The sequence below is a fragment of the Strigops habroptila genome, chromosome Z, assembly GCF_004027225.2.
Source record: "Strigops habroptila isolate Jane chromosome Z, bStrHab1.2.pri, whole genome shotgun sequence".
NCBI lineage: Eukaryota > Metazoa > Chordata > Aves > Psittaciformes > Psittacidae > Strigops > Strigops habroptila.
Genome location: NC_044302.2, coordinates 101490108 through 101508091, shown reverse-complemented (window position 1 = coordinate 101508091; position 17984 = coordinate 101490108). Strand labels below are relative to the sequence as shown.

The 17984-nt window shown below is 51.3% G+C and overlaps 1 protein-coding gene across 6 annotated transcripts in view; it reads right to left on the bottom strand.

Annotated features, from left to right (window-relative positions):
* The window catches only part of WDR7 (WD repeat domain 7), a 30110-nt gene that overhangs the window by 7703 nt on the left and 4423 nt on the right, over positions 1 to 17984 (bottom strand). For 4 of the 6 annotated variants that reach the window (XR_003989824.1, XR_003989823.1, XM_030474928.1 and 1 more), the window contains exons 3-21: positions 17090 to 17196; positions 16535 to 16613; positions 16120 to 16294; positions 15787 to 15863; positions 15088 to 15207; positions 14716 to 14861; positions 13912 to 14014; positions 13124 to 13265; positions 12525 to 12773; positions 11468 to 11688; positions 10845 to 11040; positions 10128 to 10342; positions 8812 to 9581; positions 8353 to 8441; positions 7069 to 7158; positions 5936 to 6054; positions 5577 to 5700; positions 5012 to 5125; positions 862 to 1083 (exon numbers count right to left, since the gene is read on the bottom strand). Coding sequence is in view for 4 of the 6 variants with exons in the window: in XM_030474928.1 (XP_030330788.1) it covers positions 862 to 1083; positions 5012 to 5125; positions 5577 to 5700; positions 5936 to 6054; positions 7069 to 7158; positions 8353 to 8441; positions 8812 to 9581; positions 10128 to 10342; positions 10845 to 11040; positions 11468 to 11688; positions 12525 to 12773; positions 13124 to 13265; positions 13912 to 14014; positions 14716 to 14861; positions 15088 to 15207; positions 15787 to 15863; positions 16120 to 16294; positions 16535 to 16613; positions 17090 to 17196 (3358 nt within the window). In the remaining 2 variants the exon portion in view is untranslated. Of the gene's footprint in view, positions 1 to 861; positions 1084 to 5011; positions 5126 to 5576; positions 5701 to 5930; positions 6055 to 7068; positions 7159 to 8352; positions 8442 to 8811; positions 9582 to 10127; positions 10343 to 10844; positions 11041 to 11467; positions 11689 to 12524; positions 12774 to 13123; positions 13266 to 13911; positions 14015 to 14715; positions 14862 to 15087; positions 15208 to 15786; positions 15864 to 16119; positions 16295 to 16534; positions 16614 to 17089; positions 17197 to 17984 lie in introns of all 6 variants that reach the window. The other 2 variants (XM_030474930.1, XM_030474931.1) reach the window with 2 other exon arrangements.

Genomic DNA, 17984 nt, shown 5'->3' with positions numbered 1-17984 from the left:
CTATTGGCTTTCTCCTTCCTGCTCCATTATAAACAGATTTGGGATTAAATATGGCTTGCTATGGCACTCTAATACAATTCCAGAGGTAGGAGAAGGATGGATTTAAGTCAGCTTAGTTGGGCTCTCTCCTTAAATTGGGATAAGTTGGATCTAAACCTTATTTACTGGCTTGGAACAGAATGGATCGTGATTCACTGCAGGTGGGGAGAGGAAGAAACATGAGGGGTTTAGGCCAGTTTAACTAAGCTGGGCTTAGGGACAGCTCTGAACCATGTTGTCCCTCCTTTTCTCCCTTCCTACCTGTGAAACCACAGTGAAATTCCCAGAGTTTCCATAGGTAACACAGGGGGAACGTCCCTCTAAAGGGCAAGTGTCCAGTAAAAGGACCACGTTGTGGCTGTGGTGCAGAAACGCATCCCAAGGCGAGGCTGGATGGGGCTTGGAGCAACCTGGGCTAGATCCACCTCCCTTCATCCCCTCCTGCTTCCAGGCAGTCAATTGTTACCACGGATTTCAGCACCTGCATCCTGGAATGGTTTGGATTGGGAGGGAGCTTCAAGCTCATCCCGTTCCAACCCTCAGGGACACCTTCCTCTAGAGCAGGTTGCCAGGGATGGGGCAGCCCCAGCTTCTCCTTTCAACCCATCCAGGTGTCCCACCACCCTCCCAGGGAAGAACTCCTTCCCAATATCCCATCCCAATCTCCACTCTGGCAGGTTAAAGCCATTCCCTCTTTTCCTATCCCTAAATCCCTTGTCCAAAGCCCCTCTTCCAGCTTTCCTGGAGCCCCTTTAGGCCCTGGAAGCTGCTCTAAGGCCTCCCTGGAGCCTTCTCCTTGCTAAGATCATTTGGGATACTCACACGTATGCCTCGCCAAGGAATAGTTGGATCCCCCGCTGGTCAAGCCAAATCCTTCAGGAATCTGACTGGAGCTGCGTGGCCGAGTGAGAAGCTTGGGAGGTTCTATCTCAGCTCCAAACTCTGCCCCGATGACCCCCAGCAGGACAATGGCTGTGGCTTGTTTCCTCCTCTCCTCGTAGGAGGTGGAGACCTTCTTCAGCTGGGGCAGACCAGAGAGACAACCTGCAATGGGCAGGAAGAGATGTGAGGAACCTCGGAGGAAGGCTGTGGCTGAGTACTCCGACACAGTGCTCCTCAGAGAGGACACAAGAGGGTTCAGTTGGCCTGAAAGCCCATCTTCAGGCCTGTCTGTGGTGGAGATGAGTTCATGTTCCTTCTCAAGCCATAGGAGAAGTCCAAATACCACCTATTGCAAAGTGACTGCTACAAAACACACCCTGCAACTCATGGAGGGGAGAAAGAGCCACCAGAACACTGTGTCACTCCAGCTGGAGTTGTTCACTTGATAGAAAATCCATGGAATTCTGTGCTGGCCCAATGCTGCTTGTTCATTTAGACCCATGGAATGGTTTGGGTTGAAGGGACCTTAAAGCTCATCCAGTTCCAACCCTGTGCCACACACAGGGACATCTCCTACTCCAACACCCTAATTCCCAGCCTAGGAGGAGCTATCAATGTATATTATCCATATATAATGGAGATCCATATATGTTATCCATATATAGATCCATATATATTCCATAGAAACAAGGGAGTTTGAAGCGTGTGAGGAGGCACCACATGGCCCTGAGTAAGACTCATCAGCCTTGTAGCTAAATGAGGGGTGGATTAACACACATCTCTCCCTACTAATGGCTCCCCCGGAGTAAGCTGCTTCCATTTTACTACCTGTAGTAGAGGCTGAGCCGTATTCAGGCTGCCAAAAGGGTGAGGAAAGAGCTGGGAAGTGTTAACAAAGAGAAGAGGGGGAGGAAAAATCAATAGGAGCTGCCTGCTGAGGAAGAAGGATGGAAAATGGGCTGGAACAAAGCAAAGAGGGACCAGACTGAGCTGCTTCATGATTCCTGTCTGCAGGAACCGGCTGAACACCTACAGATGGGCTCTATGTGTTAATGCTCCCAGTGCATCCCAGTTGTTATGGGATGAGATGAGAGATGAAGGCAAATCGGTGCCAAATCCTGCCCTGAGCTTGTTTTATCCCTGCTCCTGCTCGGCTGAGCACAGCCCTGCCTTATGGATTTGGATCCTAAGGTGCAGGGAGCAGATGCTGGAGCAGGGAATGGTGGGACATGGATCAATAGGAGAGGCACTGACCCCGCTGGCTGAGGCAGAAAGCAGAGGGAACACATGTGCTGCTTCCAGGAGGAAATGAAAGCATGGGAGCAGGCGTCCCCCCCTCCTGCCCTGCCTTGGAAGTTAACCCTTCATTACATCCCAAAGGATGCATCCTGCCAGTAGAGCCCTGCCCCGCGGTCTGACTCCAAACAGCACGCTGGGAATCAGCGGGAAGTGCTGCCTCATGGAATGGTTTGGACTGGGAAAGACCTGAAGCTCATCCAGTCCCAACTTAGGACACCTTCCACCAGCCCAGGTCGCTCCACGTCCCGTCCCTGAACCCACCTCACTCTCCATCATCCCACGGCACCTTTTAGCTGGAATTACTATGGAATGCAGCAGGAAGACGCCAGGCCTGCAGCAGGATGTGCGGAGGTGCTGATCCCATGGATTCCAGCACCCAGATTTCCAGCAGTTAACTCTTTGTTAACCAGCTACAACAGGGTGGGAAATACTCCCAGTGTCTCATTAGGAATCTGGTCCATGATGGTCTTTCTGCTGCTGCAGTGTGGGATTTCCCACCTCAAATCCCAAAAAAGCACCTCTATCCCCAAAAACCTCCACAACCAAGAAACTAAACCCAAATCCAACCCCAAAATCCCCCAAATACAACAAAATCCCAACTCTCCCCTTACAATATCCCACCTTAAACCCTCCAAATGAGAGGGAAAACTCAACCTTTCCCTATTTTTCCTGCTTTTAATTACTCCTGGAATGCCATCATTAACCATAAGGATTTCCTCCACACAAACTGCCAGCTTTTGGGAGCTTTTAAGGCTGGGATAAGCTCTGTGGAAGGAGCTTTTCCTGCTGGATCATTTGTCTCCAGGAGGTTTGGTGTCTCCTCACGCGTGGGGCTGATACATGGATCCGTTTTCCTGACAGGATGGTTCCTCACCCCCATTCCCACTGGAAAATTAATAACCTCCAAGAGCTGGAGGTGGCAAAGAGAAGGGGAAGGACAAAAGCATTGCGGATTTGGGTGGGAAAAGAGGACAGTTCCAAATCCAGGCACTAAAATGGGCTTGATCCAAAGACCTTTGAGCTGCTTCCTAAAGGGGCCACAAGAAAGCTGGAAAGGGCTTTGGAGAAGGGATGTAAGGACAGGATAAAGGGAATGGCTTTAAAATGCCAGAGGGGACATGGAGATGGGATACTGGGAAGTGCTGGGACACTGGAATGGGGTGAAAGGAGAAGCTGGGGCTGCCTCATCCCTGGAATGTTCAAGGCCAGGTTGGATCTCAAGTCCAACCTGATCCAGTGGCCCTATTGGAACTAGATGAGCTTGAAGGACCCTGCCAAGCCAAACCATTCCATGATGATTCCTTGGACACTGCCAGGGATTCATCCCTCCATTCATCCATCTCCTCCCTCTGTTCCAAGCCTGAAGGGATATAGAGCAAAATCCAGTGAATCCTCACAGTCCAACAGCCCCCAAAACATGGGAAAGACCCCAAACTCCATGGCACCAACCACCAAATCCATTCCCATCTGCAAGCGTTTCCATGGGATGGGATGTTATGGAAGAAATCAGAGGGATGGGATAGAATTTTGCTCATATTCACCTATTTCAATACCAGTTTCTTGCTTCCTGATAGTAAATCCATTGAAATAATGTTGTTCTTGTGATCTAAAAAGGGGAACAGCAACAGGATTTAAGGAATTCGCTGGGGAATGTGCCTATGGAGCTGCTTACGGTACCTTTAAGGGCTCAGCTTCCCAAACCAAAGCCACGTTCTGGGTTTGGCTCCACCTGCAGTTCGTAGGATCAACCACAGAAGGTTGATTCCAGGCCTTTTGGCTCATGAAGCCACTAAACCAGGACCAAACTCCAAGGCAGGCCGATCTCATCTCACTGGAGATGTGCTGTTGCTTATAACCTGCTTGAAGGTGCGTTGAGGGCTCATTCCCACACACGCGGCTCCCTCTTGTGGTCCAGAGGGAAAGGAGTCAGGATGCGCTGCCTCGGGATGGGCACAGTGATGCTGAGCGGGGACACAGCATTCCCCTTGTCCTATCCCTAAAGCCCTTGCCCAAAGCCCCTCTTCCAGGTTTCCTGGAGCCCCTTGAGGCTCTGGGAGCTGCTCTAAGGTCCCCACAGAGCCTTCTCCTCACCCACCACCCCAAGTCCTTCTCCTCAATGGCCATTTCTGAGTCACTGGCATCTGAGACAGGAAGGGTATGGATGGAAGAGCATCTCCTCAAAGGAAGGAGCAAGAGGTGGAGGCCCACCTCAACCCTGTGGAGCAATCTCCACTCTAACAGAGCTAAAAGGGACCTGGAACTACCTTCCCTCCACCTACTTTAGGGCCTAAAGCAGCACTGAAAGCCATAAAGGCAGGAGTTCAGAGGCACCGCAGTGTATGATGTGTGTATGCTCTTGATCCCAGCTCCAACCCACTCAAGCAGCACTTACAAGTGTTGTAGAAGCTAAATACGCCCGAGTTCTACGTAACAACAGAGCCCAGGACTTACTTGTTGAAGCAAACTGATAGTAGCAGCCTCACAGCAGATGTTTCACCATGGAGAAGAGCTTAAGGGGTGACTAGAAAGCATTTACTCTTCAAGAACAAGCTAAATATGTTGGGTGGAGCAGACAAAGCACATCTCTTAAGTGTAGATAGTAACTAAGAAGTAAGAGTAGTATTGGAGTAGTCAGAGTAAATTAAGTGTAGTTTTTACTATTGAGTAAGCCCATTTCTAACACCACACGCTTCGTCAGCAGCTTTAGAGCTGTTTCCTCACCCTCCTGGGCAGAAGGTGGCCCATCTCCTCTGTGTCAAAGCCCAACGTGTTCCTCCTGGATGATGCTCACCTGCTGTAATGTCATCATCAACCAGGTCATGCTCCTCCTCCTGCACCTTGGCTTCTGTTCCCAAGGAATCCGGGCTGGCACTGCCTGTCTGGATGGCTTCTGTGGTTACCCCAGCTGCAAAAACCAACCAGACACCCCCGAAATCAATGGGTTTGTTGAGAACAGCCTTAAATCAGTGGAAAACCCCCTTTGTTCCCCCAAAATTCCCGTTTTCCAGGTGATCCTCAGTGTATTGGTTCAGCTGAGTCATTCCATGGCATTTGGCTTCATGGAATGGGTTGGTTGGAAGGGATCTTAAAGCTCATCTATGAGCCACCTTCATTAGACCAGGTTGCTCCAAGCCCCACCTACTCACTGCTCAAACTCTGTTCCTAACTTATGGCTACTCCATCCCTGGCAGTGGCCAAGGCCACGTTGAGCAACATGGTCATGGGGAAGGTGGCCAAGGGGTTGGAACTGGGGGAGCTTAAGGCCCTTTCCAAGCCAAACCATTCCATGTTTCCACACGGAATGCCCTGGGGTGCTTTTCCTAAGGTATCTCCCTGCTTCCCAGAGGATTACTCACGTGATATAACACTGTCCATGTACTGGGGCAGGTAGGGAGCCCAGGCGTCGATGGTCTCCTTCCTCCCTGCTTGCTCAATCCTCCTCAGCTCTGCAAGCAGCAGGGCCTGGGCAGCTTCTCTCACCTGCGAAGCCAAGAGGAACATCCCATCAACTCCAACAGCACGAAGACCCTCCAAAGGACACAGCAAAGATGGCACAGAATCATGGAATACCAGCTTGGAAGGGACCTCAAGGAGGGATGGGAGGAGCGTGGCCTTCCAATTGGAAGAAGGAAGAGGTAATGGGGTATCAGGAAGTTCTTCCAGGGGAGAGTGGTGGGACACGGGAATGGGTTGGAAGGAGAAGCTGGGGCATCACCTCCAAGCAGCGATCCTGCCACCTCCGTGCCAGCATCTCCAGTAGAGGAGGTCGGAATTTATCCAGGCCCAGGAGGTCGGGAAGCATCACGCAGTGCATGGCAGCCAGCTGGCTCCATCCTGCCAACAGAGCCCAAAGGAACAGCAATGCAATAACCATGGAAGCAGGGCAAACTCACATGCCAGCAAGCACGTTGGCCACCAGCCTGGGGAGCAGGACTTGAGAAGGTGGGAGAGAGAGGGATTCTTGTTCTAGCCTGGTCTTCCATCCCATTCTTAGCCTACCCCTTAAGGATATAACCTTGGGAATGATACACTCTAAAAGGCCCTAAATATTATGGCCAATTGCTTCCAAAAGCCTAAAGTCTGGTTCCAAGATCAAGAGCAACCCATAGTAGCATAACTCCTCCTGGTATTTAGTGTCTGTGGGACATGATTCAAGCAAATGTAGTGTCTGAGCTACTACTAGACACATTAAAGAGGGTTTTATGTGCTGTTGTAAAGGGTTTGTACATGTGTTATCCTTATTTTCCCCCAAATCTGCCTTTGATGTGCTTACTCTCTTCATACTACAACCCTCAGTGCTGTGTGGGTACAACCAGCCAAGACAGAGCTGCTTCTATTTTAGATGCTTCAAAGAAGGATTTACTTCTAGTAATCTCTATAGATACTTCTAGTGAGAGCTTACTAATGTTAGCATCACAGTTCTGACTTAAAGAACTTACCTCCAGGGCTACAAAGGGGTGATGTTTAGTGGGTTTTGTGTCACTTTGGGGCAGAAGAACATTGCTCATGATGTTATTAAACACACATTAGCCTAAACTCATCCCCACCACAAACCCCAAGCAGTTTAGGTAAGGATTAAGGGTAGACAGACACCAAGGAGAACATCATTTCAAGGCCAGGTTGGAGTAACCTGGTCTATGGAACGTGGCCCTGTTGGAAGTGGATGAGCTTCAAGGTCTCTTCCACCCATGCTACACCAGAAGCGAGTTGCCACCACTTGCATCTACTCATCCTCTCCCACCGAGTCTACACCAACCCCTCTTTTCCACCTACCTCCATCGAGCCACGGCACTGACAAAGGCCATGAGTTGAAAGCCAAAGACAAGTAGCAAAGTGAGGAAAGAATACCTTCATTGACTAAGAAACAGGTATGTAAAGGAGGAGCAGTGTCAGAGCCAGAGCGAGCAGCTTCAGGGCTAGGAGAAACAGCAGGAGCAACTTGCAGAGGAGAGAAGGAGAAAGGAAGAGAAGAAAAACAAAGAGGAAAGTGAGGAGAGCAGCTTCGGAACCAGCAGAGTAGCAGCACTGGAGAATGAAACCCCCAAGTGTGGTGTCTTCAACTTCAAACAAGGCTTGGGGTACAAGGAGGAGGGGGAGAACCATGGATGAGACCCGTCTGCTTGGAGAACATCACAGGCTCTGGGAATAAAGCCATCCCAAAGGGCTTTAGATCCTTACGCTTGGCTTAACTCTGGATTTTAGGAGTTGTGCTGCTGCTTTTGTGCTTCTCCTCACGGTGAGGGTTTGGAACATGCTCTACTCATTGAAACCTTTTACACCTGGTCTGCTCCATGTGTCACTCCAAAGTGCCCCACAACCTGTAGTTTTCCTCTTAAACCTGTCTCCATTGAGTAACTTTAAGCTTCTACTACAGGAAGGAGTAAAAACCTGAAGGGGAAGCACACAAACTACATGGTGTAAAGCCAGCAGGCAACTACAGAAGTTCATGGCCAAGCTCAAACACCCTCCACAACGTTTACTTCTTGGTGCAAAGGTGATGTTAAAGCAGCTCTGAACATTAAAGCTACTAATGCTTTAGGAGTTAATATTGTCACATGTATGGACCTTATGGCATAGACCTGCTCCTACCATTTACCAAGTGGGTAAATCCTTCCTCCTCCTACATCTCTCTGTTCCCAGCAGGACTCTTTCCGTGTGCTCCTACTACCTGGAGGAAGCTCCACTCTACTCCAGCCCCAATTCCTGTGTGCATCCTTCTTATCCATCACATGTTGTTCTGCTTCCTGTACTTAAGCTTTACTCTTAGGCAAGATACAACCCAGACCATGAGCCTTTGGGATCACCCACTGCCATCTTGTGATGAGAACAGCAGTAGTAAAATGAGCCTCCTTCCTAAAAAGGAGAGGAAATGCCCACTACTACCAAGATATGTTGAACTTTAAGCTTAACTTTAGAACATACACCAACACGTAGCTATTAACCTGTGTAGTTACAGCCTCCAAACCTCTTCCTACGCTTCAAAGAGGTGAAAATCCCTCTTCTCTGAGCACCACTGAGCTTCTTCCTCCCCTTTTTCTCTCTTGATACTACGAGGGCTAAGTTGAGTAGGAAGAGCTGAAATGCTATTTGATATCAAACGTGATATCAAACGATTCCATGCCAGTGTTTTACCTTGTTTGATTTGTCCTTGGGCTGCATGAGCTGCAATTGCAGAGGGAGCTTTGGCTCTCGAGGTCTCAGGAGTGCCTGGTCTGGGTGGCCTGAACAGCAAATCCACATGGAAAAGGAGAAGGGAAAGAGGATAAGGAAGGAAAAGCACAGGGCAAAAAGCAGATAAAAGGTTCTACGTCAGGTACAATTCCCAGGAACGGGAATCTCGCTTCCTTTGGGGTGAGAAAAGCCCATCTTTAAGCTGCTCCTTAGAGGAGGCCTTCACCCATGGCACGGGGTGGGAATTAGATGATCTTAAGGGCCTTTCCAACCCCAAGCATTCCAGGACTCCAAGACCTCTTAAAAGCACTAAAACGAGGCCACAAAGGGTCTCTCTGACGACCCAGCTCACGCGTTAACACTACTCCACGTTGGCTCTTCAAGCGAGTTACTCCGGGTTCAGGGGGATTCTTGCCCTACCTGCTGGGCCCTTTCTTCATGTGCTCCCCGATGAAGGTGGCGTTGGTCATACTCATGAGGGTGTTGGCCAAGGAGATGACAGAGAGGAGATGTTGAGTGGTCACGGCCCTGGACACCCCATAGGTGCCCTTGCCAAGTCCTTCTGTAAGGGACATCTTCCTGCCCACCTCCACGCTCTCACGGGAGCCTTTGCCAACGGGCTGGTTGTAGCCCGGCAGCATGAGGGACATGTGGCCACCTCTGGAGAGGAGGCCAAAGGACACCGAGCAGTGCGGCTTCAGCATGCCAAGACGATCCAGGCAAAGCTCATCCAGGACCGAGTTGAGGCCCCAAGCATGAAGACAGGACATGAAGAGCTTTGCTGTGTCCATGGTCAGGTTATACTCTAAGAGAGTTAAGGGCTTGGACTTGCTCGAGCGATACTCTGGGTCACCATCTTCTCGCCTTTGCCTCATGTAGTCTTCATCGTCATCTTCATCATCGAGAAGATGCTCCTTGATGTTCTCCTTGATGGTTTCCTTCACCTGCTGGAAGAGGACAGCAGCTCTTTTCCCAGCCAGGAAGGAACCTCCTTTGTCAGAGCCACCAGAGGCCTTCTGGAGGTTCTCTGGAGAAACCAACGTGGTGTTGGGCCTGGAGGCCTCCTCGGTCAGGAGCTGGATGATGAGGGCTTCCACATCGAAGAAGAGCACGTGGATGTCTGGATCTGTCACGTTGGTCTTTATGGCCTGGACCATCAGGGAGTTGTGGGAGTATTTGGGTAAATTCCCCTGGAAAAAAAGAAGGAAAACCCATTTGGAATGTCCATCGGAACCTGCTCCTCGTGCTCCTCACAAACACATCGTGGAAGGGACTTTAAAGCTCCTCTAGTTCCAACAGGGCCACCTGCCACTAGAGCAGGTTGCTCCAACCTGGCCTTGGACATTCCAGGGATGGGGCAGCCCCAGCTTCTCCCTTCAACCCATCCCAGTGTCCCACCACCCTCACAGGGAGGAGCTGAGATGAGCCTTAAGGTGAAGAACATGAGCTTCAGGCTGAAGAACATGAGCTTCAGGCTGAAGAACATGAGCTTCAGGCTGAGCTTTAAGGTCCACCCCAACCCAACCATTCCCTGACTCCATGGAAGCACCAAGCAGAGAGGACGTGAGTGAAACGTGGTCTGCAGATGTGACTCCAGCTGCCACCACCACGTTGGAAGTGGCTGATGCTGCTGACGGCTGATCCTAGGAGCGCTCCCAAGCTGGTTTAGATCCTCCTCTTGTCACTTCAGCTTTGGCTAAGAACCTTGAGGACTCCACAGCTGAAACCCAACTCACCTTATCAGATGCCTCAGAAGCGAGGAGGTTGGTGGCCAGAGTCTGCAGCTTCTGATGGGCCACGTTCTTGAGAGCAGCCAAGCTCCTCCTGGTCATGGCCTGCTTCAGGTTGACAGCAGGATGGCTCAGGGCGTCCACAGCCGCTGGGACAGCCTCGTCACAGGCGTTCAGGATCTCCACTGCTGTTATTCCCATCACACATCTGTCCAGAGCACCTGACATGGGGTCAGAGAGTGTGAGGAGAAGCCATTGAGAATGCCCACAATAATCATGGAAAAGCTAATTCCTAATGCAAGAGTAGTGAGAGGTGTCCCTGCTCTGGTGGACACCTGCCACTAGACCAGGCTGCTCCATGCTCCGTCCAACCTGGCCTTGGATGGGGCAGCCAAAGCTTCAACCCATTCCTTGTCCCACCACCCTCATGGTGAAGAGCTTCTTCCCAAAATCCCATCTAACTCTTCCCTTTTCCAGCTGGAAGCCCAAACTCCTCATCACATCCCTCCATCCCTTGCCCAAAGCCCCTCTCCAGGATTCCTGGAGCCTCTTTAGGCACTGGAGCTGCTCTGAGGTCTCCCTGGAACCTTCTCCAGCATCTCCATGGCCTCCTCTGGACCTGCTCCACCAGCTCCACATCCTTACAATGGGAATATCTCTAGTTCCACACCCCAACCTACACCCAAGAAGCTGTTCCATCGACATCCTCCAGCTTCTCCTTACCTGTGTCCATCTGCCAGACGTACACGGACCCATCTGAACATCCCACCACCAGGTAGTCATCAGAAGGCCTCCACTTGATGACCTGGATCGGGAAAAGGTGCCTGGATGCCAACATGATGCACTTCTTCTCCCTCAGGCTCAGAAGCCCAACGGAGTGGTCACTGGCCACCGAGCAGACGCAGTGCTGGACTCTTGCCTAGGAGAAGGAAGAAGCAGCCTGAAGTACAATGCAGGGAGCTGGTGTTTCACCTCGTCTTCTTCACTGGACCAAGGGTGGTGCTGAAGAACCTACTTTAGAAGCCAAACCCATGTAAATCTATGGCTAAACTCAAGAGGTCACTTCAGTTCTCTTGAATCCAACCTCTTGGTCACCATGAAGAGCATGGGCTGGGGTGGAAGGGACCTTCAAGCTCATGTAGTTCCAATTGGGACACCTCCCACTAGCCCACGGGGCTCCAAGCCCCCCGGATGGGGCAGCCACCCCTCACCCAGGGCCTCCATAGGGAGGAGCTTCCTCCCTCAAAGCTCTGAGGTGCCTGCAAGACCAATCCTTCCACCATTCCCGAAGGACTGGAGGAGCTCCATCCCCTGGGAAGCGAGGAGAGGTCTCGGAGGCCACTTACACTGCAGTTCTCAGGTGGAACGAGCAGCTGGGTGATCTCCCCGCCGTGCACACAGAAGAGGTGCTTCATCTCCCCCGAGAAGATGTCCCACACGATGACCGAGAAGTCCACAGCCCCCGAGATCAGGAACCTCTGGTCATAGCGAGGAGACACCTGGTGGGGGTACAGCAGGCAGGTGATCTTGTTGCGGTGGCCCCGCAGGGTCCGGTGAGGTGGCCAACCTGCGAGAAGAGGGAAGGACAAGGGGGAAAAGAGACAGGGCATGAGCCCAGAGCACTCCTTCACAGCCCAAACCGCTGCTCCTGATGGGAAAACGTGCTGGAACACATCCATAACGGACACAAATAGGGTGGGTTGGGTTGGAAGGGACCTTCGAGCTCATCTAGCTCCAACTCAGGCCACCTTCCACTAGCCCATGGTGCTCCAAGCCCCACCTACTCATGGAACCCCTCCTGGAATGAACCCCCCCAATCCTGCCTTGTCCCAGAGCATTCCCAAACGGTCACAAGGAGGCCAAGGAGAGGGCTGAGTGTGTGCAGCAGCTCCCCAGTGAGGTGTGATGGAGCTGTTTGAAATGGCCCCTTCTGCTTCCTGGAGCCACATCTAAAGGGCTTTGGCTTTGCAGGCACAGAGCTTCTGCCCGAGATCCCATCTCCATGTCCCCTGGGCAGGTTAAAGCCGTTCCCTGTTGTCCCATCCTGACATTCCCTTGTCCAAAGCCCCTCTCCAGGTTTCCTGGAGCCCCTTTAGGCACTGGGAGCTGCTCTAAGGTCTCTTTGGAGCCTTCTCCAGGCTGAAGCAGCCCAGCTCTCTCAGAGAAGAGGTTCTCCAGCTCTCAGAGCATCCTCCCACCTGTAAAACGACTTCAGGAAAAGCATGGAATGCTTTGGATTGGGCAAGACCTCAAAGCTCACCCACTTCCAAGCCTGTGCCATGGGTAGGGCCACCTTCTCCCAGCGCAGGTAGCCCCAAGCCCACCCCACCCTGGCTTTGAAATGACCTGGTGACTGCCTCCTGCGGCTGGCGCAAGCGCAGCGCTCCCAGCTCGCTCCCGTACCTCTCCTGAGCATGTGCTCTCCCTGCAGGAGCTGAACGATGGCAGTCTGGGTGGCCGGCACAATGACGATGCTTCCGTCCTCCCGGCCACAAACCAGCCTCCCGTGGGCTGGGATGTACACGCTGGCTGTGACCTTCAGGGGCTCCTCGAGGTTTGGGATCAGGCTCAGCTGATCTATGATGCCAGCAGGGTGAGGAGTGAGCTTATCGAACGCTTCCTGGAGGGATATGGAAGTCGTCGTCTGTAGGCCTGGAGCAGAGGAAAGAAGGAAGACGGAGAGGAGGCGTTAATAACAATGAGTCTGCTGCACACTAAACCCTGCTCAGATGTTCCTCATCACACTCGTCCTCCAGCTCCATTGTCCTCTTGGCCTTCTCCAGCACCTCAATGTCCTTCTTGGAGCGGAGGGCCCAGGATTTGAGGCCCAGCACCACCACTGCCCACCACAGGGGGACAATCCCTGCCCTGGTCCTGCTGCCACAGGCCAGGATGCTGGTGGCTTCTTGGCCACCTGGCCACGAGGTTCATGCCCACCCCTCCCCGTGCTTTAACCACCATATTTAAGGCAGAAAGAGAGGTGTTTAGTAAGGTTTAGGTACCTTTTGCACCACTTTGTTGCTCGAGAGTATCAGGGATGCTCCAAATTGAGAGTCTTCCTGAAGAGTCTCCTTGGATTAAGAGCTTGTAGGCAAAGTCCTTCTGGCCACAGAAGAACCGAGTAACTGGAGGACAGATCAGGAGCTGTTGAAGGCAAAATCACACTGAATTAACAACCTGAGGGCACGAAAAGCATGTTCTAAGCTCAACATTTACTCTGCCCATAGAAAAGCAGGGCAAAAAGGCCTTTATCTCAGGGGAGGAAGAGTAACTACAGTGACACGACTAAGCGTAGCGAGTTGGAAAGAGGATTTGGGGCTACAACGCTGGGTTTACTTCACTTGGTAAGGGTTTAAGCTTCCAAATTGTGGGCTCTAAAAGCTCTTGTTCACTTCTTGCCTTCTCATGGCTTGACTCTGCCTTCTCCAGGCAATGCTAAGGGAGGAAGGAGAAGCTCTTAGCAAATAGGAAGTAAAGACGCACTTAAGCAGAGAGTAAATCTCTGTGGTTATGTGAAGAGCAGGGAAAGGAAAAGAAATCCTAAAGGTTTACTAGGGATAGAAGATAACCTGGAGGTCTACTAGGAATAGGAAGTATCCTAAAGGTCTACTAGGAATAGGAAGTATCCTAAAAGTCTGCCAGGAATAGAAGCCATCCTAAAGCTCTACTAGCAATAGAAGCCATCCAAAAGCTCTGCTTTGAAAGAAAGGAGTAATCACGATGTAAGTAAGTTGTAGCTCTCCAAACCAGGCGGAAGCCACCCGAGAAGCTCCATATCCACGTGTTTTACCTCTTTCTCTGCTCTGTCCACCACGCTGGACAACAACGGGGGGATTAAGTTCTCCACTGCTTTGCCCACGTCGCGGCGGAAGGAATCACTGGCTGGGAGGCAACTGGGAGAGGGGACAAGGAGAAAGGCTGAAGGTCTCTTGGATGAGGCCTTAAACATCCCATAGTTCACCTGGTGCAGCAGTTCCTTCAGCTAATTCCAGAATGAAGCAAGGAAGAGGGAGGGAAACTCCACCATCGCCTCATGGAGTGGTTTGGGTTGGAAGGGACCTTAAGGCTCACCTCATGCCATGGAGAGGGCCCCCTTCCACCACCCCACGTTGCAATCAGGCCTCAAAGCCCAGACAAAGCACACCAAAGATGCCTCCAGTAGATCCCCACATAGATCTGCTCCTGTCCGTGTGCTCTGAGCACACAACAGGGTGTAAAAGGAGTTCCCACCTGAGTTATGTGGGAACATTGAGGCTCTCCAAGAGGAACCTGATGTTTGTACGTCAGGAGATGGCAGAAGAAAGGTTTGGCCTAGTGGAAGGTGTTGGAACTGGATGAGCTTTAAGGTCCTTTCAAGCCAATCCCAACAAAGCAACTCTTCCCATCCCACAGCTCCACTGGGAAGTGTGGAAGAGCCAGTGTAACACTGAAGAGAAGCAATGGAAGTTACTTCAGTGTGATACCTTTAGGGACCCTCTTGTTCCTCCACCATCAAGGTGACTTTGTCACACCAGGAATACTCAGTATTCCTTCGAAGTGCCTCCTGGTTTGAGCTGGAAACAAGGCCCAAAAGGAACGTTGCCTGGTTGCCTACCTGGCTGGTAACTTGTAGATGAAGCTTTGGCCATCTTCTGTCCAGACAATCACTTTATCAGCTGCTACAAAGTCACCTCCAGTCCAGGTCTGGTGGTTCTCACTAGGGACTGAGCAGAGGAGGGAATAGTCTCCAGCATCAAACACCTGCAAGGAAGCACAGTTGGGTGTCAACAAGCTACTACAGGTTGAAACTCAGCCTGAAAGTGGCTCCAAGAGGGGCTTTGGACACGGGATGGAGGGACAGGACATTGGGAATGGCTTCCCTAGAGACCCATTAAGAGGACTTGGAGCATCTTGATCTCAGTGTCTTAGTGGGGAGTGAACTAACTGGGGTTGTGGAGCACAAAGCAGGTAGTGGAGCTGAACTTACCCTCCAGTACTTGGAGCACACCACCAAGAGGGACCTCTGAGTAAATGCACAGAAGGAGACGCTCTGACAGTTCTGGCAGTAGATAGGTTTGGATTCCTCTTCAAACACTGGGGTTGTGTCCTGCACAGGACACATTAGCTTACAATGAGAATACAACATGTAGTAGAGCAAGAGGACATCAGCTTACAATGAGAATACAACACGGAGTAGAGCAACAGGACATCAGATTACAATGAGAATACAATGCACAGAAGAGTTTTGCCCCTACTCCGTGAATTACACATGTAGTAAAGCATTTGCACCCAGCTGGACAGTTCAAGTTAAGCTTAGTGTAACCCTCTTTGTAAGTAAATTCCCTTTGGAAGTCCAAATTCCTGAGGGATGTAGTGCAAGATGACGTAAGGAAGGAACAGGCCTTGGAAAGAGGGGGAATATGTGAGCGGGAGCACCCATATCTCAGTGGGGGCACCCATATCTGTGTATTAACACCAACTATTACACGGAACAAAGAAGGAAATCGAGTTCTCCCAATTAAACATGAGAAAAGTTGGGAATTCTGCTGCTAACTTGATGAATCAGGGAAGGAAAATGAAGGAATCAGGGCAAAGAGGGACTAGAGCCCCACCGTGAGGGGGCTGGAAGAAGAGGAACCCGCAGGAACAGAGGCTCTCCCTTCCCCACGGCAGGAATGTCCCTTACCTGCATGCGACCCACTTCGGAGCTTATTATCCAGACTTTGAGGATGCCAGTGACGGAAACTGCCACCACAGTGTCCTCTGGGGAAGAGCAAACAGGAGCTGAGCACAAACCATCCCTTCCTGGAACCATGGAAGGGGCTGGAAGGGACCTTCCCGCTCACCCATGCCATGGGCAGGGCCATCCTCAGCCCTAACTCCATAGACACTAAACTAGGAGTAGAATCAAGTGGAGACTTGGCTTTATGAGCACAGGAACCATTCTCCGTCCTTACAACAAGTTGAAAGCAAAGTTTCTCTTCCCAAAAGGCTGATGAAAGCAACAGCAGCTCCTTACCTTGAGTTCTGTCGGATCTAATGATAGTCATGGAGCTGATCCAGTCAGGAGAGATCTTGGATAATAAGGAATAAAGGACTTCCAGGCTGGTAGCATCCACGACCAGGATTTCGGGATAGTGGCCATGGCATAAGAGCCGTCCTTCCCGTTGGGATCCAACCGTGAACTGATAGAACTACAGGACAACAACAAAACACAGGGATTACACTACAGGTGAGACACTGGTTACTCCACCTTTAACCATTCCATAGCTTTCCATTCCCTTTGGGCGCCACCCAACACAGAACATGCTCTTTCTGTGATGCTTCAGCAGGAATGTGTCCTAACTCCCCATCAGAAGGCCCAAACCAGCCTGGTTTGGATAACTGGAGCTTTCCAACGCAGAGGAGCACCTCTGGCACCTCCAAGCACTAACCTGGATGCCCGTATGGGTACAGGCTAACTTAGTAAACTCAATGCACCTCCCATCGTTCACATCCCACAGGCACATCTCCCTGCAAGAGAAAAGGCAGGATAAAACATGGAGGAGGAGGAAAAGCAGGACAGAAACCGTGTTTGGGGTCTAAATCCCGGTGTTCCTCACTTTGTAATCATGGGATAAGAGTGGTTTGGGTTGGGAAGGAGCTTAAGGTCATCCAGTTCCAACCCCTCCCACCAGAGCAGGCCCTTTAAGGTCCTTTCCAATGCTTGTCCCTCTACTTAGAAGCTACTCCAGGCTCTTGGAGGACGTACTCTAACTCCCTGCACCAAAGCCAGGCTCATACGCTGGGGACAGAACTCCTGCCTTCTGGAATGCCTCTATGAGAAGAGCAAGTGCTCTCGTGGCAGAGGAGAGCTGGTGACTCAAGAGCCTGTGCTGCGGGCAGGAGACGCTGAGGAAGACCAGCACCGTGCTGGGAGCAGCTGGAGCCCTCCCTTGCTATCCAGGATTTAGCAGACACGGATCTGAGCGAATCCCTCGGGAACTCACCCGCTCTCCGACGCACTCACGATGTGCTGCTTGTCACCGGAAGCAGAGGCCTTTGCCAAGCAGGTGATGGAGGCCGTGTGGCCGAAGAGCAGGGCTCTGGGGTTGATCTGCAACAGGAGGAGCCCCACGAGGAGTAAATACGACAGAGGCGCTAGTGCTGAGCCAGAGAGACAGATTCCAGATCCCCTCTGGATCTCTTTATATGTATTTATACAGGTATGTACCCATTTCATTAGCAAAGAGGGTATATCCCCTTAACAGAGCTTGTCCACAATGCTATTATGGGCTGTACAACCGTATATATGTGTCTATAACACAGATGTACCATCATCTATATGTATTCATAGCTAAACCTAGACATTAGCTTAAGGTTACAACCCAAACCTGCCCTTTAGACAAAGACCCAGTTGCTTTGGATAAGCCACCACCCGTAATTTGGGGGGTAACTCACTGACATTGAGCTTTTTGGGTGTCCAGGCTAAAGAATTCCTTCAGTGAGGACCGAGTTTTCCATAAACATGGGTTGTTTTGCTCACGCATCCCAGCAGGTTGTAGCAAGAGGCTGTTTCCCAAGCAGCTACTTGCAGGTTATCAACCTTAATCCAACATTCCCTTTCGGTTTGCTGGGAAGAAGTGCTTGGAGAACACAACCCCCAGCTGGATCCAGTCTTGGATCGCTGCAATCTCTTCACAACACCAGAGGAAGCAGCTAAACCTGCAAGTAGCTCCAGGAAAGAGGGACTGGGGGAGCAGCACTGAAGCTGAGGGGTAAACCAGCCTCTTTCTAAGCTGGAATGTTCACTCGGGGATGGATGGAGCGTCCACAAGGCCTCAGGAGGAGGAGGAAGCGACACGCAGCGAGGCCCCCAAGGGATGTGGAGCATCCAGGAGCGAA